Here is a 21827-nt window from a genome sequence, read left to right on the forward strand (position 1 = left end):
CCAAGCTTTCCCTTTCTGATATGGAACCTTGCAGTACAATTTCAGAAAGATCCATACACTTACACACAAGTTATTGTCATGAAACTAGAAAAATGCTTGTTTTTTTGCCCCTTTATGGCCCCTAATTCCTAACATTTTGAGACAATTACCCCCAAAAACAATCCCAGCCTTCCCTTTGTGGTATGGTACCTTGCAGTACAATTTCAGAGAGATCCATACACTTGAACACAAGTTATTGTCTGGAAACTAGAAAAATGCTTATTTTTGGCCCCTTATTCCTAAACGTTTTGGGCAAGTACCCCCAAACTCAATTCCAGCTTTCCCTTTGTGATATGGAACCTTGTAGTACAATTTCATAAATATCCATACACTTACACACAAGTTATTGTCATGAAACTAGAAAAATGCTTGTTTTTTGCCCCCTAATTCCTAAAATTTGGAGGCAATTACTCCCAAAATCAATCCCAGCATTCAAACCCTCAATCAGCATCATTTAACAGTAATATCTAAAAATGGAAATTACATAATAAAGGTATTAAAATAGACAAGAGTGCACACGCTGAAATGTCTCGCCTTCTTTACTAATCATTGATATTATGTTGATAGTCCTAAATATAAAGCTTTATTACAACTGTCACATAAACTTAACATTAACCAAGTAAACTAAACATTGACCAATGAACCATGAAAATGAGGTCAAGGTCAGATGAACCATGCTAGGCAGGCATGTACAGCTAACAATTCTTCCATACAACAAATAGAGTTGACCTATTGCTTATAGTTTAAGAAAAACAGACCAAAACACAAAAACTTAACACTGAGCAATGAACCTTGAAAATGAGGTCAAGGTCAAATAAAACCTGCGTGACTGCTAAATAGATCATAAAATATTTCCATACACCAAATATAGTTGAACTATTGCATATAGTATAAGAAAAACAGACCAAAACACAAAAACTTAACTATAACCACTGAACCATGAAAATGAGGTCAAGGTCAGATGACACCTGCCAGTTGGACATGTACACCTTACAGTCCTTCCATACACCAAATATACTAGACCTATTGCTTATAGTATCTGAGATATGGACTTGACCACCAAAACTTAACCTTGTTTATTGATCCATGAAATGAGGTCGAGGTCAAGTGAAAACTGTCTGACGGGCATGAGGACCTTGCAAGGTACGCACATACCAAATATAGTTGAACTATTGCACATAGTATTAGAAAAAAAGACCAAAACACAAAAACTTAACTTTGACCATTGAACCATGAAAATGAGGTCAAGGTCAGATGACACCTGCCCGCTAGACATGTACACCTTACAATCATTCCATACACCAAATATAGTAGACCTATGGCATACAGTATAAGAAAAACAGACCAAAACACAAAAACTTAACTATAACCACTGAACCATGAAAATGAGGTCAAGGTCAGATGACACCTGCCAGTTGGACATGTACACCTTACAGTCCTTCCATACACCAAATATACTAGACCTATTGCTTATAGTATCTGAGATATGGACTTGACCACCAAAACTTAACCTTGTTCATTGATCCATGAAATGAGGTCGAGGTCAATTGAAAACTGTGTGACGGGCATGAGGACCTTGCAAGGTAAGCACATACCAAATATAGTTGAACTATTGCACATAGTATTAGAAAAAAAGACCAAAACTTAAAAACTTAACTTTGACCACTGAACCATGAAAATGAGGTCAAGGTCAGATGACACCTGCCCGCTAGACATGTACACCTTACAATCATTCCATACACCAAATATAGTAGACCTATGGCATACAGTATAAGAAAAACAGACCAAAACACAAAAACTTAACTATAACCACTGAACCATGAAAATGAGGTCAAGGTCAGATGACACCTGCCAGTTGGACATGTACACCTTACAGTCCTTCCATACACCGAATATACTAGACCTATTGCTTATAGTATCTGAGATATGGACTTGACCACCAAAACTTAACCTTGTTCACTGATCCATGAAATGAGGTCGAGGTCAAGTGAAAACTGTCTGACGGGCATGAGGACCTTGCAAGGTACACACATACCAAATATAGTTATCCTATTACTTATAATAAGAGAGAATCTAACATTACAAAAAATCTGAACTTTTTTTTCAAGTAGTCACTGAACCATGAAAATGAGGTCAAGGACATTGGACATGTGACTGACGGAAACTTCGTAACATGAGGCATCCATATACAAAGTATGAAGCATCCAGACCTTCCACCTTCTAAAATATTAAGCTTTTAAGAAGTTAGCTAACGCCGCCGCCGCCGCCGCCGCCGCCGCCGCCGCCGGATCACTATCCCTATGTCGAGCTTTCTGCGACAAAAGTCGCAGGCTCGACAAAAATGACATCATAGTCATGGCTAAAAATAAACAAAATCCTTAATCAGCAACATTTTACAGTAATATCTAAAAATAAAATTCCTTTGTAACCATAAAAGCCCATTTAAATACATCATGACAGATATTAAAATAGAAAATGACATCATAGTCATGGCTAAACATAGCAAAAACCTTAATCAGCATCATTTAACAGTAATATCTAAAAATAAAAATTTCTTTGCAACCATAAAAGTAAAATAGAAAATGACATCATAATCATAGCTAAAAATAAACAAAAATTTTTTTTATTACCAAATTTTAAATGGAGTTTATTAAACTAAAACAATAAATTTGCAACCATAAAACCCCATTTAAACACATCATAAAAGTATTAAATAATTCAACTACATCATAAGGCTATAAAAATAGAAAATGACTTCATAGTCAAGGCTAAAGGTAAACAAAAAACCTTCATCAGCAAAATTTTATATTGGCAAATTTCCAATGAAGCTTATTATACTAAAATTGTTGGCAAATTTCCAATGCATTTATTAACAATAAAGTTATTGGCAAATTTCCAATTTACATAATTTAAAAGCAGTGTAAGTGAGATATTTAAATGAGTTTGAATTACCAACCTTACACTGCTTTTAAATAATGTTTTGTACTTATTTGTCTATTAACCTGGAAACCCTTGTTTTTTCACCTTTTTTTCCCTTATTATTTAAAGGTTTGAGCCATAACCCTACCCCAAAGCCAATTCTTAAATTCCAAGGTAACCTAAATTTACAATATACATAACTTCAATTTAAGTTTTTGATAAAATCAAACCACATCATTATTATTTGCTTTTATATCTAAATCAGAAATAATTAACCAACTTTAAGTGGAAAATTTTCACAAATCACGCCCCCCCAAACTCAATCCCAGCCTTCAGTTTGTGGTATGGTACCTTGCAGTACAATTTCACAGAGATCCAATTACTTAAACACATTTAATTGTTGGAAACTAAAAAAAAATGCTTATTTTTAACCCCTTTTTTAGCCCCTTATTCCTAAACATTTGAGAAATTATCCCCCAAACTCAATTCCAACTTTCTCTTTGTGATCAGAATTAACCAACTTAAAATGGAAAATTTTAAAGAAAAAAAAAAGGAAAAAAAATTCCCCCCTCCCCCAATTTTTTGACCCACTTCCCTTTGTGGTATGGTACCTTTAAGTACAATTTCAGAGAAATCCATACACTTGAACACAAGTTAATGTCTGGAAACTAAAAAAATGCTTATTTTTGCCCCCTTTTTTGGCCACTTATTAATAAATGTTTTGGGCAAACATTTTACAATAATATTTAAAACTGAAATTAATTTGTAACCTTAAAATTAAATAGAAAATGACATCATAGTCATAGCTAAAAATAAACAAACTATTGGTAAATTTCCAATGGAGTTTATTATATTAAAACAATAAATTTGCAACCATAAAAGCGCATTAAAATACATCATAAAAGTATTAAAAAAAATTTAACTACATCATAAGGCTATTAAAATAGAAAATGACATCATAGTCAGACTAAAGGTAAACAAAAAACCTTCATCAGCAAAATTTTATATTGGCAAATTTCCAATGAAGTTTATTATACTAAAATAATTGGCAAATTTCCAATTTACATAATTCAAACATAGTGCAGGTGAGATATTTAAATGAGTTTGAATTACCAACCTTACACTGCTTTTAAATAATGTTCTTTACTCAATTATTTGTCTATTAAAATGGAAACCCTAGTTTTTTAACCTTTTTTCCCCTTATTCCTTAAACGAAAAAAAATAATTACCCCTTTTTTGACCCCCCCCCCCTATGATTCATCACCCCCCCTTCCCCCCCCAAACCAAGCTCAATAACAGCCTTGCCTTTGTGGTATGGTACCTTGTAATACAATTTTAGAGAGATCCATACACTTGAACACAAGTTATTGTCTAGAAACTAAAAAATGCTTATTTTTCACCCCTTTTTAGGCCCCTTATTACTAAACGTTTTGGGCAATTACCACAAAACTCAATTCCAGCTTTCCCTTTGCGAAATGGAACCTTGTAGTAAAATTTCAGAAAGATCCATACACTTACACACAAGTTATTGTCATGAAACTAGAAAAATGCTTGTTTTTTGCCCCCTTTTGGCCCCTTATTCCTAAAATTTCGAGGAAATTAACCCCAAAATCAATCCCATCATCAACCCTTTGTGATATGGAATCTTGTAGTACAATGTCAAAGAGATCCATACAATAACACACAAGTTATGTCTGGAAGTTACAAAAATGCTTATTTTCGGCCCCTTTTTGGCCCCTAATTATTTAACTGTTGGTACCATAACCCCCAAAATCAATCCCCACCTTCCTATTGTGGTATTGAACCTTATGGTAAAATTTCATAGAGATCCATTCACTTTAACTAAAGTTAGAGTGCGAAAACCATTGTGTATTCGGACGACGACGCCGGACGACGACGCCAACGTCATACCAATATACGACCACAAAATTTTTTTGCGGTCGTATAAAAACTGCAAAATTTCCTTAAAATTACCAATTCAGGGACAGCAACCCAACAACAGGTTGTCAGGTTTGTCTGAAAATTTCAAGGCAGATAGATCTTGACCTGATAATCAGTTTTATCCATGTCAGATTTACTCTAAATGCTTTGGTTTCAGAGATATAAGCCAAAATCTACATTTTACCCCTATGTTCTATTTTTAGCCATGGCGGCCATCTTGGTTGGTTGGCGGGGTCATCGGACAAATTTTTTAAACTAGATACCCTAATGATGATTGTGGCCAAGTTTGGTTAAATTTGGCCCAGTGGTTTCAGAGGAGAAGATTTTTGTAAAAAGCTAACGACGACTACGACGACGACGGACGCCAAATGATGAGAAAAGCTCACATGACCCTTCGGGTCAGGTGAGCTAAAAAGTGTGGAAAACTGATTTGCCGGACTGACGGATGGACAGACAGACAGAGTGCAAACTTAAAGTCCCCTTCGACTTCGTCGGTAGGGGACTAATAAACCAGTAAACAAAGTTTCATGAAAACTGCTTAAAGCATTTTTGAGTTTTTGTCGGAAAACTGGAAAAATCCCCCCTTTATTTATAAATAAAATCCAATAACTATGAAACATAAAATCTGAAAATTATAAAAATTGAAAGGGAGCTTACGCCAATAGATATAGACAATTCACAAAAGTTTCATGAAAATTGGTTAAAGCATTTTTGAGTTATTGTCCGACATGTTGACGACGGACAGACAACGGTATACCATAATATGTCAAGTAAACGGCATATAAAAACCAACCTGATCTGCAAATTCTTTTGATGTGACTGTATAGTAAATATCTAACCATTTGATTCAGGCAAACATATTTTCAAGCATTTTCTTATTATTTTCATGGGCTAAAACTTCAGCAAAATTGGTCATCCTACTTGATCAGTAGCTACATATGATATAATTGTATACCAAACACCTTGTAATAAATCCCTTCAAGTATTACAGAAAAAAAAGTGTGGAATACTAAGATTTTCCTGAAGTTTACAATTTCAAAAAGCCATTACTACCATAATAAGCTGTTGACACAGATATATGTCTTGCCTGTTTGTAATTTTGATAGTAAAATGAAAATGCTGTTTAAAAAAAAAAAAATTTTAAATGGCAATACTTTTAAAACATGTAAAATATGCAAAACATTCAAAGTCAATGAACAATGGCTGAATGTGCAGGGCCAAATAATCTACAGGGAAATGAAATATACCAATGCTAATACCACTGCATACCAAATATCACTGACTTTTCATAACTTAAATTGGTTCAGCTTAAACTGACCTTATCACAAGCTTTTAACAAATTGTTGACGTTTCCTACCGACAGCGTGAGAAACAACATACCTAAATCTCATCTTCGCAACTTAGTCTAGGCAAGAAAAAAAAAAACTTGTACTGGAAGAAAATTTACATGTAGTCTGTAACTTCTAATGGTATGGCTGTATACAAATATCTCATCAATTGATTCAGGCATCACAGAAAAAAGTGCAGATTCCCAGAGGCCACAACTTTGGAAAAAAAATTCTCAACTGGAAATGAAAGTCATACTTGATTTGTAACTTCTAATGATATGACTATATACCAATTGTCATACTAAAAGATAGAAACACTTCAGGAAAAGTGCTGAAAACTTATCAGACAGAGTGCAAACCTATAGTTCCCTTTGGCTTCCGAATAACAATAATGATAATCTCAGGCATTGCCAGTCAAATAAAAAAAGTTTACTGTCTTAACATCAAAATAGAAACCAAACATTAAGAAATATTGTAAGTTTTTCAATGCTTATATCATGTAGTCAAGTAAATTAATTAGGCAAGCAATAATCAATTAATCAAGAAAAATTATCCATGATCAAAAACCCAGGAACTGTTATACAGAATACATATTGCACTCTAATATGTCTATGTCCATTTATTTTTTATTCAACTGAATGAAAAATTATGCTTAAAGAGTTGTTTGTATAAAAACAGATCACCAATGAAAAAATGCAAGAGTTACTTCTCTTTACACTGTTCATCTCTTATCATTCTTATGCTTCATGTTATAGATCAACAATTTGAATTATGCCTCAAAAGAAATTATTTGCAGTACATTTACTACAACTCTAAATATTTGAGGTGATATTTTAAGAGAAAAAATAAATTGCACTTGATTTCAAACTGAAACCACATTTATAACTTTCTAAAAAAATAGGCTGAAGATGCCAAAAGGGCAATCAAAAATTATAAGTCAGAGAAAAACAGACAATACCATGGCCAAAAAGAAATAAAGACCAAAAGACAAACAACAATTCACAAAGCACTACACAGAAAACAAAGGACTAAACAGCATGACCCAACAAATAACTGTGGGTGATCTCAAGTGCTAAAAGAAATCTTTCAAAACTCTTTTGTAGTGAAAAATGCAGGATTTTTTCCATAAAAATTGGCAAATTTTATTTTCTAAAAATATTCTCAGGCTAAAAAATAAAGAAATGTGTAAATTTCTTAAGCTGAAATAAAATCACATCTACATATGTTCAATATTTTTTAAATCAGTAATATTCAGCAATAATACTGTACAAATATTGATATTTATTAAGATCAAGATGACCCTTAAGATCTTACCAATTACTAAAGGAAGTTTAGCTAATACTAGTAACAGACACAAAAAAAATAATAATAAAGTCAATAACCTTGAACTACTCACCATATACTGAATGATTTCTAGAATAGAACTGCTCCATGTGACTTAGTGGCTGTAAACATGCTAAAATATGTCTAAAATACAAAAAAAGTAATTATAAACATGCTAAAATATGTCTAAAATACAAAAATAGTAATTCTAATTAAAGATTTAAGAAAACTAAAGAAATTTATTCAGGTATAATAACAAGAAAATTGCAAAATAATATTAAAATTTGCATAATGCATATATACCAATGTAACCATTTGCAAAAATTTCGATAAAACTGATTATCATGACTAAACAAATTTTAATTCTTATATCAAAGTTATATGTAGAAATAAAGTGAATAATTTCTTCTTTTATCCTGAAATATGTTTTGATTTTCACAAAATTTTCGATTGGTTTTATATTGAATTTGATCACAATAGACTGAAATAACAGATTTTTCCCATTCTTTTTTAACCATATAATTAGTAATTTTAAGATAAAATAAATACAAACATAAAAGATACACCAACAAAAATAACTAAAAATTCAACAGAATTTCAAAAAATATAAAAGGAAATGAAACATCAAAATTATGGTGATAATTATCAAATCAGATAATGTGTTAACATAAATAGACCCAGGCATACACATTTATTATTTTTTCCCTATTCTTATGGAACCCTCATAAAGACTTAATGATAAAACCAAAAAATTCTATTTCTAAAATATTCTGTATGATGACATTAAACATAAAATCACAATAAAGATACCCCAATACTCTTATTTGGTTTAAACCGCATAACCCTGAAAACTTCACTTGGCTATACAATGTTACAACTGAATGGAGGTAATCTATGACTGTCCAGGAATTTACAATAAACTTTTTTAAATTGTTTTAAATTTTTGAGGATAAATAAAATGTATTCTGAATGAACTGAAAATGTGGCTATTCATTCTTGATTCTATGAATTTTCACAAAATATTTCAAAACCTGGAGAATATTAATTTTTAGCTTAATTATCTCCCCCTGGATTTGACAAATTTTTTAACAAGTTATCTCCACTCATTAAATAACTTTCTCCTATTTTATTACATAAATTAAATAAAATGTGATGTGGGGTATGTGTCAATGATATATCAACAAAAAGTCTTGCAGCAGTCACTACTAGTGGACAGGGGCAATTCTAAAGTCAAATGAAAACCATCTTTTAAATTGGATATAAGACATTAAAATTAATGTTATGCATTTTGTTGAGGGCAATTGGCACAACTATCGTATATTTAAAAAAAAAATCAACACTTCCCTCCCGCTCTTGTTTACAGTACAAGAAAAAAGATGCAAAGTGATAATGTCTTCCCATATACCTTTTTATTTTTTCACTGTCGAACAGAGCTTTGTAAAATTTTTATATAAATGATCCTATTCAATACTAGACCAATTGTTCCATTGAATTTTGTAAATGTTCAGGTGAGCTTTGACTAAAATTGTGAAAAGTATAATCAACTGTGAAGTCATTGAAAAAATGTTGTAGTTATCTCCCTTTATATATATATGCTGGAAGAAAGAACGAAAAACAAAACCAATTCTTACTCAATATTCTGGGTATTTCTGGTATTTAGCTTCTCAAATAGAAATTCTGTACAAAAACATCATTGTGTTAATTGTTCCTTTATTACATGTGTGATAAACACAGAGAGCTATTTAAGTACATACTGTATATAGTGCACTTTAGAAAGTTATGAATAAAGTGCAGGTTAGTGTACCTGTGATGCAGATTTCAAGAACAGAACCATTACATGCAATTTATAAATATTTATTGATTGATTGATTGTTGACCACTAATTTCAAAGTCTGTAAAGAAGATTTTCATTTTATAAAGAGGATCACATGAACGTGTATTCTTCACCTGAATGTCAACGGCATTAAACATGCATCTATTTCAATGTTTTGATTGATTGGAGTTTGCTTTACGCCGCCTTAGCGCAAAAAGGCTATATCGCGGCGAGAGCTTATTCAAATATTTTTACAATCTAATGTATATTTTTAAAATCAGACAAAAGATCCTTCAATATACTAAACTCAAGTCTAAAGCAAAATTGCTTATTTACAAATAAAATTCAACACTAAGATAACGTGATAAAAATTAAATCATTTTAAATTTATACAACATTTTTATATTTTATAATATATTCTAACTTCTTTTAAGAATGAAACAATATTTGTAATTGGAACACTATCTAATAAATCATACATATTATTGACATTTCATTGTTGTGATGAGATTTATTCCATATAATTTTACCTAAAGACTAACGCTGGGGGACCCCTTGATGGTTTCATATTGGATGCTTGTTGTCAAAAACTTTTGTTTTTTATTGGGTCCATAAAAAATAAGTACTCAATTTACCCATAATGACATGCAGAACCAAAGTAACAACATAACTTCCCATTAAAAAAAGTTTCTTCCAGGACTGGTTTCAAATGGTTATGTGGTGCTGAGGAAGAATATCTTACATTGGGGACTTTCAAATAAAATCAATCTCTCTATATTTTTCTATAAAAATAATGGTCATATAAGAACTAAAATGAATAGTACATCTTTCTGGTTATTTCTATCTAATTTCCTTCCATATTTCCTCATAATGTAATATAAAATTGAATAGGTCCATGTGACCTTGTAGTACCTAGAAGATCTGTCTGAAGAATATGGCAGGAGTAAGCTTGTTGACTATCTTTTTGTATTATGCATGACAATATCTGTATAGCCAGTTGTTGTACTACTTCAATAGTACAAGCTACCATCTTCTTCAGTACTGCCAGAAGTGTTGTTCCATCGACAGTCAAGGTCATTATAAAGTTTGTCCATCTCTCACTCATCAGTAATTTTGCAAGCAAACCTAGTAAATGAAACCAACATAATTTTATTTAAATGTAAGGTAATATTATTCTAGATACATTATATATAAAATGCTCCGCTGGGTGCAGCTTGATATGACCGCAGAGGTCGAACCCTGAACAGTTGGGCAAGTATGGACACAACATTCAAGCTTGATACAGCACTGAATATGGATTGTGATTAAATATTTGACACAGCATAGGTTTCTGACACAGAATGAATGTGGTCTAAGAACTTAAAAAATTTTAATTTACCTATTCACACCATATCATTATTATTTGCTTTTATATATAAATCAGAAATAACTAATTTAAAATGGAAAATTTTAAAGAAAAAAAAAGGAAACCCCCCCCCCCCCCAATTTTTTGAACCCCCTTATGATTCATCACTCCCAAACTCAATCCCAGCCTTCCCTTTGTGGTATGGTACCTTGCAGTACCATTCCAGAGAGATCCATACACTTGAACACAAGTTATTGTCTGGAAACTAGAAAAATGCTTGTTTTTTTGGCCCCTTTTTTGCCCCAAATTCCTAAACATTTAGGGCAATTACCCCCAAACTCAAACCCAGCTTTTCCTTTGTGATATGGAACCTTGTAGTACAATTTCATAAAGATCCATACACTTACACACAAGTTATTGTCCTGAAACTAGAAAAATGCTTGTTTTTTGCCCCTTTGTGGCCCCTAATTCCTAAAATTTTGAGACAATTACCCCCAAAATCAATTCCAGCCTTTCCTTTGTGGTATGGTACCTTGCAGCACAATTTCAGAGAGATCCATACACTTGAACACAAGTTATTGTCTGGAAACTAGAAAAATGCTTATTTTTTGCCCCTTTTTGGCCCCTTATTCCTAAACGTTTTGGGCATTACCCCCAAAGTCAATTCCAGCTTTCCCTTTGTGATATGGAACCTTGTAGTACAATTTCAGAAAGATCCATAGACTTACACACAAGTTATTGTCATGAAACTAGAAAAATGCTGGTCTTTTGCCCCTTTTTTGGCCCCTAATTCCTAAAATTTTGAGGTAATTACCCCCAAAATCAATCCAAACATTCCCTTTGTGATATGGAACCTTGTGGTACAATGTCAGAGAGATCCATACACTAACACACAAGTTATGTCTGGAAGTTACAAAAATGCTTATTTTTGGCCCCTTTTTGGCCCCTAATTCCTTAACTGTTGGTACCATAACCCCCAAAATCAATCCCAACCTTCCTTTTGTGATATTGAACCTTATGGTAAAATTTCATAGAGATCTATTCACTTAAACTAAAGTAAGAGTGCGAAAACCAATGTGTCTTTGGACGACGACGACGACGACGACGATGCCAACGTCATACCAATATACGACCGCAAAATTTTTTTGCAGTCGTATAATAAGAAATTTTGTATGTTTTTCGACACTTTAGAAATTAGTACTTTGTTTTCTTTTGATTTTTAAAAATGTAAAAAGGTTTACATATGAAAACTGGATTAACACGCTGTTTCCAGAAAATATGATTTTTATTGCAATTAAAAGGGGAACTGATAAACAAAAAAGTACTGGATGTAAGTAAAAACAATCATTCAAATTACAAATTTTGTGCAATGAAGTAATAAGGGTCTTACCAGTAGAATATGTTAACTTTATTTCAGTATTTTTATTTTTCAAATGGCAACAACTAAAACAAAAAACAATAAATGGGGAATGTGTCCATGGGACACAGATGATGCCCCCGCTTGCATATAATGTTATAAAGGGACATAACTCAAGAACTGTAAAAGTGAAACTACCCAAATTTTACCTTGATCTGAGTTTTGTGGTAATAAGCATTGTGTATACGTTTCATAACATTTGGTCGAGGCAAACTTAAGTCAGAGAACTGAAACAAAAAATCCAGCAATTTTTCCATTTGTAAAGGGGCATAACTCTTGAACGGTAAAAGTTATGCCACCAAAATTCAAACTTGATATATGTTTTGTGATGAAAAGCATTGTGTATAATTTTCATAACATTTGGTTGAGGCAAACTAAAGTCTGAGAACAGAAACGAAAAATTTAGCAATTTTTCCATTTGTAAAGGGTCATAACTCTAGAACGGTAAAAGCGACGCCACCAAATTCAAACTTGATCTGTGTTTTGTGGTAATAAGCATTGTGTATAAGTTTCATAACATTTGGTTGAGGCAAACTAAAGTTAAGAGAACGGAAACCAATTTTGGGATGTACGGACAGACGGACGGACGGACAGACAGACGGACGTACAGACGGACAAGGGTAAAACTTAATGCCCCCTCCGCTACGGCAGGGGCATAAAAAACTTAAAATGTAATATAAATGTATAATTTAGATATAATTCAATCCTGGTATCTATGATGAGTTTATTTAGCTATGCACAACATGTGTTTTTACAAAACTTCATCAGGTATGCTTGATATTTAAGAATGTGGCATGTCAAAAGCACAAACATTTAATTGGATCAAATCCAATAAAGTCTAATGAAAGCAGCAATACAATTAATAAAATCTACTTAGTATTCAGGGAGTTGCAATATTAGTCAAATATAAATCATTTTGTGAATAAAATCTAAATTGGTCTTCCTTTTCATTCCAAAACATTAAAAAGAAAATAGAACTAATGCAAATAGCATTGAATATCATAATAATGAAGTTCAAGACATAATTTGTAATATATTTTTCTAATAAAGATAATGAAAATAGCATTGAGTATCATAATAATAAAGTTCAGAACATAATTTGTAATAAATTTCTATCTATATTTCTGATCACTTCCAGTTTAAAGAATGTTAATCTTTACACCCAACAGAGAAGTTAATATCAACTCCATCAGTGAAGAATGTTGTTATGATTACTTAATAAAACAGTCTATTACTTGTAGAAGAAGTTTTAAGTGCATTAAATCTGTAGATATTTACATAAAGGCTTTCTAAAAGATGATTCTGATACCATATCACCTCCGATTACATAATCAAAAGTAAATATTAATGGAATCCTATAATTAACTTCAGATTGAGTACCAACTGATAAAAAACAATTGTTCTATTGTCTCTTTGCAACATCTTAAGGTTTTAAAATGTCTGATGTTTGTAATACAATAATGAACTATTTAACTGAATTGTGAAATAGTTTGTTTAACATAAATTATAATAATTTTAGTTGGCTGATAGTAACAGATCTCCAACCATCTTTTCCTGTAGTATCTTACAATCTCTATTCAGTTTGAATCATTTTAAAGGTTTTTTTAAGATGTAAGCTGATATCTCTTCATAACCCTTTTTGTTTTTATCATTTTTTATTTTCATTTGGATTTATTGTTAAAGTTTTTGTGAATAAAATCTAAATTGGTCTTCTTTTTCATTCCAAAACATTAAAAATATAATAGAACTAATGAAAAAAGCATTGAATATCATAATAATGAAGTTCAAGACATAATTTGTAATATATTTTTCTAATAAAGATAATGAAAATGGCATTGAGTATCATAATAATAAAGTTCAGAACATAATTTGTTATAAATTTCTATCTATATTTTTGATCACTTCCAGTTTAAAGAATGTTAATCTTTACACCCAACAGGTTTTTTTTCATATTGTTTTTTGTTTGTTTGGGCGTTTTTTAAGTAATGTTTTTTTGTTTTTTTGTGTGTTTTTTTAATATTTTTGTTTGTTAGTGTGTTTTTTTGTTTGTTAGTGTGTTTTTTTAGGGAAGTGATGATGCAACCAATTCACTGTATTATTTTAAGATTATCAAGAAAATACCTCTCTTGAACATGTTGAACAAGTGTCAATTATAGATAGATACAAGAAACTGATATATCGGCTGTTTATCTATTTTTATTTAGAAAAAATTTGGTCAAACAAAATGCAGACTTGTTTATTTTGGGTTTGGTATTTTACATCTGGTATCTCACCATTAATTGTTTACAATGCAGCACCTGTAAAATACTGCAGATATGGTGTGATAGACTTTGATATTTACCCAAAGAATTCATCATTAATATCTGTGTTTTGGCAGAGTTAAGCATGCACACAAGATCTTCACACAGTTGTGTTAGTTGCCTAGGAGATAAAAAGTCTTCCCAACGACCTTCAAAGATGTAAACCATTATGAACAAAATTGCAGACTGCACATCTTCTTCAGGACAACAAAGTCCTGTACACAGCTTTGTAATTAACTGTTCTACAAGTAAATTCAAGATATTTTACTGGAATATGCCATTATCTTAATAAATAGAATTAATGTATTAGTAAATATAGGTACTGTGCTTTCTCTATATATGAATAACCTTTACTAATCCGATATTTGTATAGATTATAGGAATAATTTGGGACTATTAAGTTCTAACAATTAAAACTATAATAGACTGACTCTCCCCTCTTTATTATTGAATACTTATTGTTTGTTATCTGTTACTTAATTGGTATGTATTGTAATGATAATATATAGCAATAACATGTTAATTATTGTACAATTACTGTTTGTATATATGTATTAATTATCATAGTTATATTGTATTGTCTCAATTTGTCTGTACCTATTACTTAATTGATATGCATGTAATGATAATTTATGTGGATAATATGATTATTATTGAATAATTATTGTTTGTTATATGTATTAATAATCCGTGTTATATTATAAAGTCTGTTTATGTTACTTAATTGGTATGCTTGTAATGAGTGCAATGATTAGGAAAAGAAAAATATTAGTAATATATTAGTAGTACATGTAATAGTATAAATATTTTCATATAATCATAATAGCTTGTGTCCATGTTGTTATAATTTACACAGAGAAAACATTTTGACATCACAATAACAGGATTTTGCAGGTGTAAGAGTTTTTGGAAAAGTAGGAGGGAGGGTGCCAATTAATAATCTAAGAAGAATATAAGATTCATTATGTACAGTTTAAACAAAGAAGTGAAACCGAAGACAGAAGTGAAAATTGAGATGGGTGATAGTAATCTATTACCAGTGATAGGCAAAATAATCATTCAACTTCTTTAGGTTTTTAACATGTAAATGGCTTGTAAATTTGAATCAGTCCTATCTCTTTTAATATGTGTACTTTTTCTCAAAAATAAATGTTGTCAGTTCTTAGCATAAGAAAGGCAGAGATTCACCTTTAAAAAGGTCAGTTTTATAAAAGGATACGACAAACTAATTGACTGAAAGTTTTTCAAAATTCGCATGCATATTATACAATACAATTAATGTATATAATAACTATTTAACGGATAATAGCATTGCATAGTTTTGTTTTTATTTTAGGCTCAGGGCAAATTAGCTTTACTGTTAATAAAAGGCTGATCCATTTAAACATTTGTGGTACCAAGGCACCCTCATAAAAACATCAGAGTTGGAGCTCAAAATTAGGGTCAGTCAAGAATCTTAAATACAATGTACACATATTTTGTTTGTTTGTTTTTTGCCTGATGTGACAAATTACAAGTAAACAATTTGATGATAAAATTTTTTTTTAAAGAAATTAAAAACAGATTTAAATTAAACATGGGTCTCAGAGAGTGTTAAATCAGGTTTACTGATTATAGATCACATTGATCTTCTTTTATTCATAGAAATTTGGTCAAGGTTTTTTAACCTTAAATGTACATTTATTCCTGTGAATGTGTGTGCAATTAAATCCTTTTCCCTAACAAATTTTATGCATGTGCTATTAGAAACATTATACTTCAGGATTAAACATGAGTTTTTAATTGTTATCCCTCCCATCCCCTCTTGTGAAGGAAAGAGGATCATTATCTTGTCTATATATATAGGTAATACTACTTATTAATTAATAACCTTACTTCCTTGAATCTTATCTTAATCTTCATTCATAAATATAATAAGCTTAATCAGAAAATACAAGTGTGTCAATATGCATTCCTTTGATGTTCATTGCACTGAAGTAATTTGATTAACGAGAGAAGCAGAATGGCAGCTTAAGCTCTTCTCTCTGTCTATATCAATCAAAGTTTGGTTATTGCCTATGTCTGGTGAAGATCACACACATGTAGATGTACTAATTCAAATCAACAGATATGAAGAGAATTAATCATCAGTTTCATGCTCAGGTTGATGAGCTTCTCACTGTTCTATGGCAATTTGACACAGCTTTCTATATACATTTTAAAAATAATTCATCAAATAAATTTAGCATATATCAATTAAAAGACTACTCAAATATATTTCCACTGCAAGTTTTTGAAACATGTTCATGTATGTTTTTGTCATCTGAACTTTTTCAGTTAAGCAATTTTTCTAAACTAATATTTTAATCATGCATTTCTTTCAGTACCTTCTGTTATCCTACTGATTATGATAATAACGGGGCGGGGTGAGCACAATACAATGAAAAACTAGTTTAACATTCCATATGTAAATGTGCCTGATATGTTCTTTCACAACTTTTAGAGATGATTTTGAGCTTGATATGTAGTATGAACACTTACTTAGTATCATTCTGTTGCAAACAGTATGTTGACCTTTAAGATGTCTTTTTTTTTTATACCCTCATTTTCCAGTGGCAGTCCAAATTGCTGCCCTTCATCCCAGTTAACTCCTATTACTTGACCTACCTATTGTATGTATTGTTAATTTGTTCTCGTCCTGAACATGCATGACTTATTTTGCCACTGGACACTAAACACACAACAATCAACCTATCAATTTATTTTGCAATGTTAGGTTGTTGTCTCAATGTCATAAATAACCATATCTTCTGTTTTTTTATATCTACACCAACAGGTGCACAATGACTGTTTTCCATCTGTTTGGTCCTCTGTAAAATATTTTTGACCAGAAACCATAAACCAATAATACTATGACAAAAACATATTTTTTTATTGGGAAGAAGATTGACCACATAGAAAAAGTTCTCGTGTCTACAGAGGACACAGACAAATCCATTCCATAATGAAATACCATTTTTGTTGTTGTGTAAAAGTTTACTTGAAAGTATTCATTTTGTTTCCCTGCATTGTGCGTAAGCAATACAGTCATACCTGAATTTACATGTATTCTCAACAGATCAATCACTATATTTAAATACAAGAATGTGGGTCACTTTCAAAGGCATGAAATGTCAATAAATTATCAATTCTAATTGAAATCCTACCACAAAAAAACATTTCTCAAAATCAGAATTTTAACAAAAACTAGGTTTTTACTTCAAATTTTTTTCCAATTTTCACAAATATTGAAAGGGATCTTCCTATTTTATTTATAAACACTGCATAAAAATTATTGAAATTAGTTGACACAATCTTGACTTTTCATCTGAAATGAAAGTGCTGGTGGACTGACAGACAAATTAGTTTCCATAGGGCACAAGTGACTATCAAGGGGCCAAACATTTGTTTCTTAAAATCAGATTTAAAAAAAAAAATAAGTTTTTACTTCAAAATTTTTCCAATTTTCACAAATATTGAAAGGGATTTTCCTATTTTATTTATAAACACTGTGCATAAAAATTATTGAAATAAGTTGACACAATCTTGACTTTTCATCTGACATGAAAGTGCTGGTGGACAGACAGACAGATTAGTTACTATAGGGCACAAGTGACTATCAAGGGGCCAAAAATATGATTCACAAAATACAATTTAAATCAAAATTTACCATAATGTTGTAAGAACTTGTCTGACAGCTCAGAGAACTTTTGAATTAGTCTTCCCAACAGAAGATATAAAGGCAACAATTCCTTGTGACTATTTATCATTTCCATCTGAAAAAAAGGAAGAAATTTAAAAATATTGGTCCTGCCAATGATAAAACTATTAACTAATTGGTAGAAACCATAAGCAAAATTAAGTCAGCAATAATAATTGATGATTGAGTGAGTTAAAACCATAAAAAGATATTTATTTTATAGTTTTTAATTGCCTTTGTATTCTATTTCCAAATTAATGTCAAATGATAATTTTAGTATAAGAGAAGTTACACTGACCTTGTTCTCAATATCTTGGAGTATGAAGTCAATGATGTCTTCAGAATCACAACTTTGAACAAGTTTTAAGCAAGCTGTAAAGCAAAAGTGAAAATTGTTGGTCATTTGAACTCTTTTTAGCTGGATGCTGACATAAACTCCAGGATGCATCCAAATACCAATTTACATAATACTGCTAGTGAGATTTAAAGTCATGCATAAATTGTAATAATAGTCATTGTGAAGCAAAAAATAAAGCTACAGTAACCTTTTAAACTTACATTATCCTACAATGTATAGTAAACACAAGATGTGAGCTTTGATACAAAACAGTAACTTAATTTTGTGTAATTGTTGATCTACACTTCAGGTACATCCATACTTAAGTTTACTTGGTCCCATTATGTGTTGTGACTGAGATATAAAACTAGACCTAAGTGAAATAAACTGCTTCGCTGAGCGCAGCTGGATATGCCTGCAGAGGTCCAACCCTGAACAGTTGGGGCAAAAATGGACACAATATTCAAGCTTGATACAGGTCTGAATTTGGATTGTAATTAAATATTTGACATATTATAGGTTTCTGAATAAATGTAGTCAAAGAACTTGAAATTGGTTATATGAATTAAATTTATATTCAATTTAAGATTTCTTGCTGTTGTGCAATACACTGTGCTGTTGCGCAATACTTAGTAAATCTGTTGTCAGACTATAAACAAATAAAGTTCAATTAATTCTCAATGTCATATTAGAAATTTATGGAAATGTAAAGGGAGCTTACATCAATAGATATAAACAATTCACCAAAGATTCATGAGAATTGCTGACAGCATTTTTGAGCTATTGTCCGAAAACTGGAAAATCCCCCATTTTCTAATGAATAAAAACCCATAACTCAGAAATGATAAATGAAAGATTTATAAAATTCTAAACGGAGCTTACATGAATAGATATAAACAATTCACTAAAGTTTCATAAGAACTGCTGAAGTTATTGTCCGAAAACTCGAAAATCCCCCCTTTTTTAATGAATAAACCCCATAACTCAGAAATGATAAATGAAAAATTTATAAAATTCTAAACAGAGCTTACATCAATAGATATAAACAATTCACCAAAGTTTCATAAGAACTGCTGAAAGCATTTTTGATTTTTTGTCAGAAAACTGGAAAATCCCCCTTTTTTTATGAATAAAACCCTGTAACTCGGAAACGTAAAATCTAAAATATATAAAAATCAAAAGGGAGCTCATGTCAATAGATATAAACAATTCACCACAATTTCTTGCAAGTTGGTGAAAGCATTCTTGAGTTATTGTCTGATAACTGGAAATTCCTCCTTTTTTTAATGAATAAAAAACCCCATAACTAGGAAACGAAAATCTAAAATTTATAAAAATCGACAGGGAGCTCATGTCAATAGATATAAACAATTCACCAAAGATTTATGCAAATTGGTTAAAGCGTTTTTGAGTTAATGTCCGACATGTTGACGATGGACACACAGACGGACAACGATATACCATAATACGTCCTGTAAACGGGTGTATAAAAACTGGAAAATATTGATCAGTCACCAATTCATGTCTGGATGCTTACATCCACTCCAGGATATACAATTCACTAGTTTACATGACCCTACAGCCTACACCAACTCAAATTTAAAACTAGGAGGAACATTGGCAATCAAACTGAACAACAATTATCCAAATTTTCACTCTATTTATAATGAAGCAATGGCAAGGCCTGTTCAATATAGCTTACTGACTACCAAAGACTATATGGCAGTTTAGACATTCAACTATTTTTGCATTGAGTACTTTTCCTCTAAGCACCCTTGATTCTTTGATCGATAAAAATATAGTGCAAATTCATTGCAAGAGGCATTTAAAAAATAAATAAGGGAATGTGTCCATGGGACACAGATGATGCCCCTGCTTGCATATAACGTTATAAAAGGACATAACTAGAGAACTGTAAAAGTGACGCCACCAAAATTAGAACTTGATCTGTGTTTTATGGTAATAAGTACTGTGTCTGTGTATAAGTTTCATAACATTTGGTTTTGAGGCAAACTAAAGTTAGAGAACTGAAACGAAAAATTCAACGATTTTTCCATATATATAAAGGGGCATAACTCCAGAACAGTAAAATTGACACCACCCAAATTCAATCTTAATTTGTGTTTGTGGTAATAAGCATTGTGTATAAGTTTCATAACATTTGTTTGAGGCAAACTCAAGTTATAGAATGGAAACTAATTTTGGGATGTACATATGTACGTTTAGAAGTACGAACATACAGTTAAGGGTAATACTTGATGTCCCCTCTGCCACAGCGAGGGCATAAAACAACAATTGACTTCAAACAGTACTTACCATCTGAGGCAGAACTAATAAAGGTTGTATCATCTGTCTGTAGCAAAGTATCTGAAAAAAAAAAAACACTTTGAAAATTTGGTGCTTCCATGGTACTTTTCTAGATTTACCATTATCAAGTAGGCTCAAAACCAAAACACAATTTTATCATCTTAATTTGCTCTCAAGAGCTTTTTAAAACCAAAGCCACTAGGTTTTTTTTACCTGAAGTTATCTTTAAATTTATTAATGGTACAAAATATGGGATAAGATTCAAACTTTTATGTGATTTTTTTCACCGTTTTTACTACAATGGTACGTGATGTTTATGATAAGACTGCAATTTTTTTCTTAACTAAACACCACATATAGCCCTAATATGAAACAAGAAAACTGGTAAACAGTTAAATTCCCTCAGAGAAAAACACTTTTTCATCAGTTATAAAATATGAGAAATAAACTTAAATATTGGTGAAACACAAAATTATGGCACAAAAATTATCTCCACTGTCCATCAGATCTGTTGATACAAGAAATCATAAATCATACAAAATGCTGAATGCATGTATTATAATATAAAATCTACTTTGATCTGTATGTTTGGTTTTTTTGTATAAGTTTTTTTTATTAAAATGTCAATTCATCTCTTTTGTACACATTCTACATATTATTTAAAAATTTATAGTCAATGTGAATCGAAGTTTAAAGACTTGTTTTTATAAGGAAATCCTTATATATAAGTTATAATAATTTACATTTTAGTCACTTTGTTTTTTTACCTAAAATAACATGAATGATGTGATAGGTTACATCTTGATCAGACTTTAAATCTTGAAGTACAGTTGGTATCTGGACCAGCTTTGTCAATAAAGCTATGGCTGGAGTCTTCCTCAGATGTGATATCTGAGGATCTTCTATTGTCTGTACAATACATGCAACACATGCCATCATGTGATCTGTTGAGTACATCCATTTCTTGTCATGGCTTATGTGGTCTTTATGAAAGTCTTCACACATTCTGAAAAATTGATGAAAGTTTCATGAACATTTAC

The 21827-nt window shown here is 31.2% G+C and overlaps 1 protein-coding gene across 1 annotated transcript in view; it reads right to left on the bottom strand.

Annotated features, from left to right (window-relative positions):
* Positions 1-20849, bottom strand: part of LOC127709570 (meiosis inhibitor protein 1-like) — a 36636-nt gene extending 15787 nt beyond the window's left edge. Inside the window, exons 1-6 of the mRNA XM_052215174.1 lie at positions 20797-20849; positions 18442-18515; positions 18114-18219; positions 14467-14667; positions 10276-10488; positions 7624-7694 (exon numbers count right to left, since the gene is read on the bottom strand). Coding sequence (XP_052071134.1) covers positions 7624-7660 — 37 coding nt within the window. The 5' untranslated portion in view covers positions 7661-7694; positions 10276-10488; positions 14467-14667; ... (1 more) ...; positions 18442-18515; positions 20797-20849. The remainder of the gene's footprint in view (positions 1-7623; positions 7695-10275; positions 10489-14466; positions 14668-18113; positions 18220-18441; positions 18516-20796) is intronic.
* Between the last annotated feature and the right edge of the window lie 978 nt (positions 20850-21827).

This window comes from Mytilus californianus, unplaced genomic scaffold (genome assembly GCF_021869535.1).
Source record: "Mytilus californianus isolate M0D057914Y unplaced genomic scaffold, xbMytCali1.0.p SCAF_7, whole genome shotgun sequence".
NCBI classification, from domain to species: domain Eukaryota; kingdom Metazoa; phylum Mollusca; class Bivalvia; order Mytilida; family Mytilidae; genus Mytilus; species Mytilus californianus.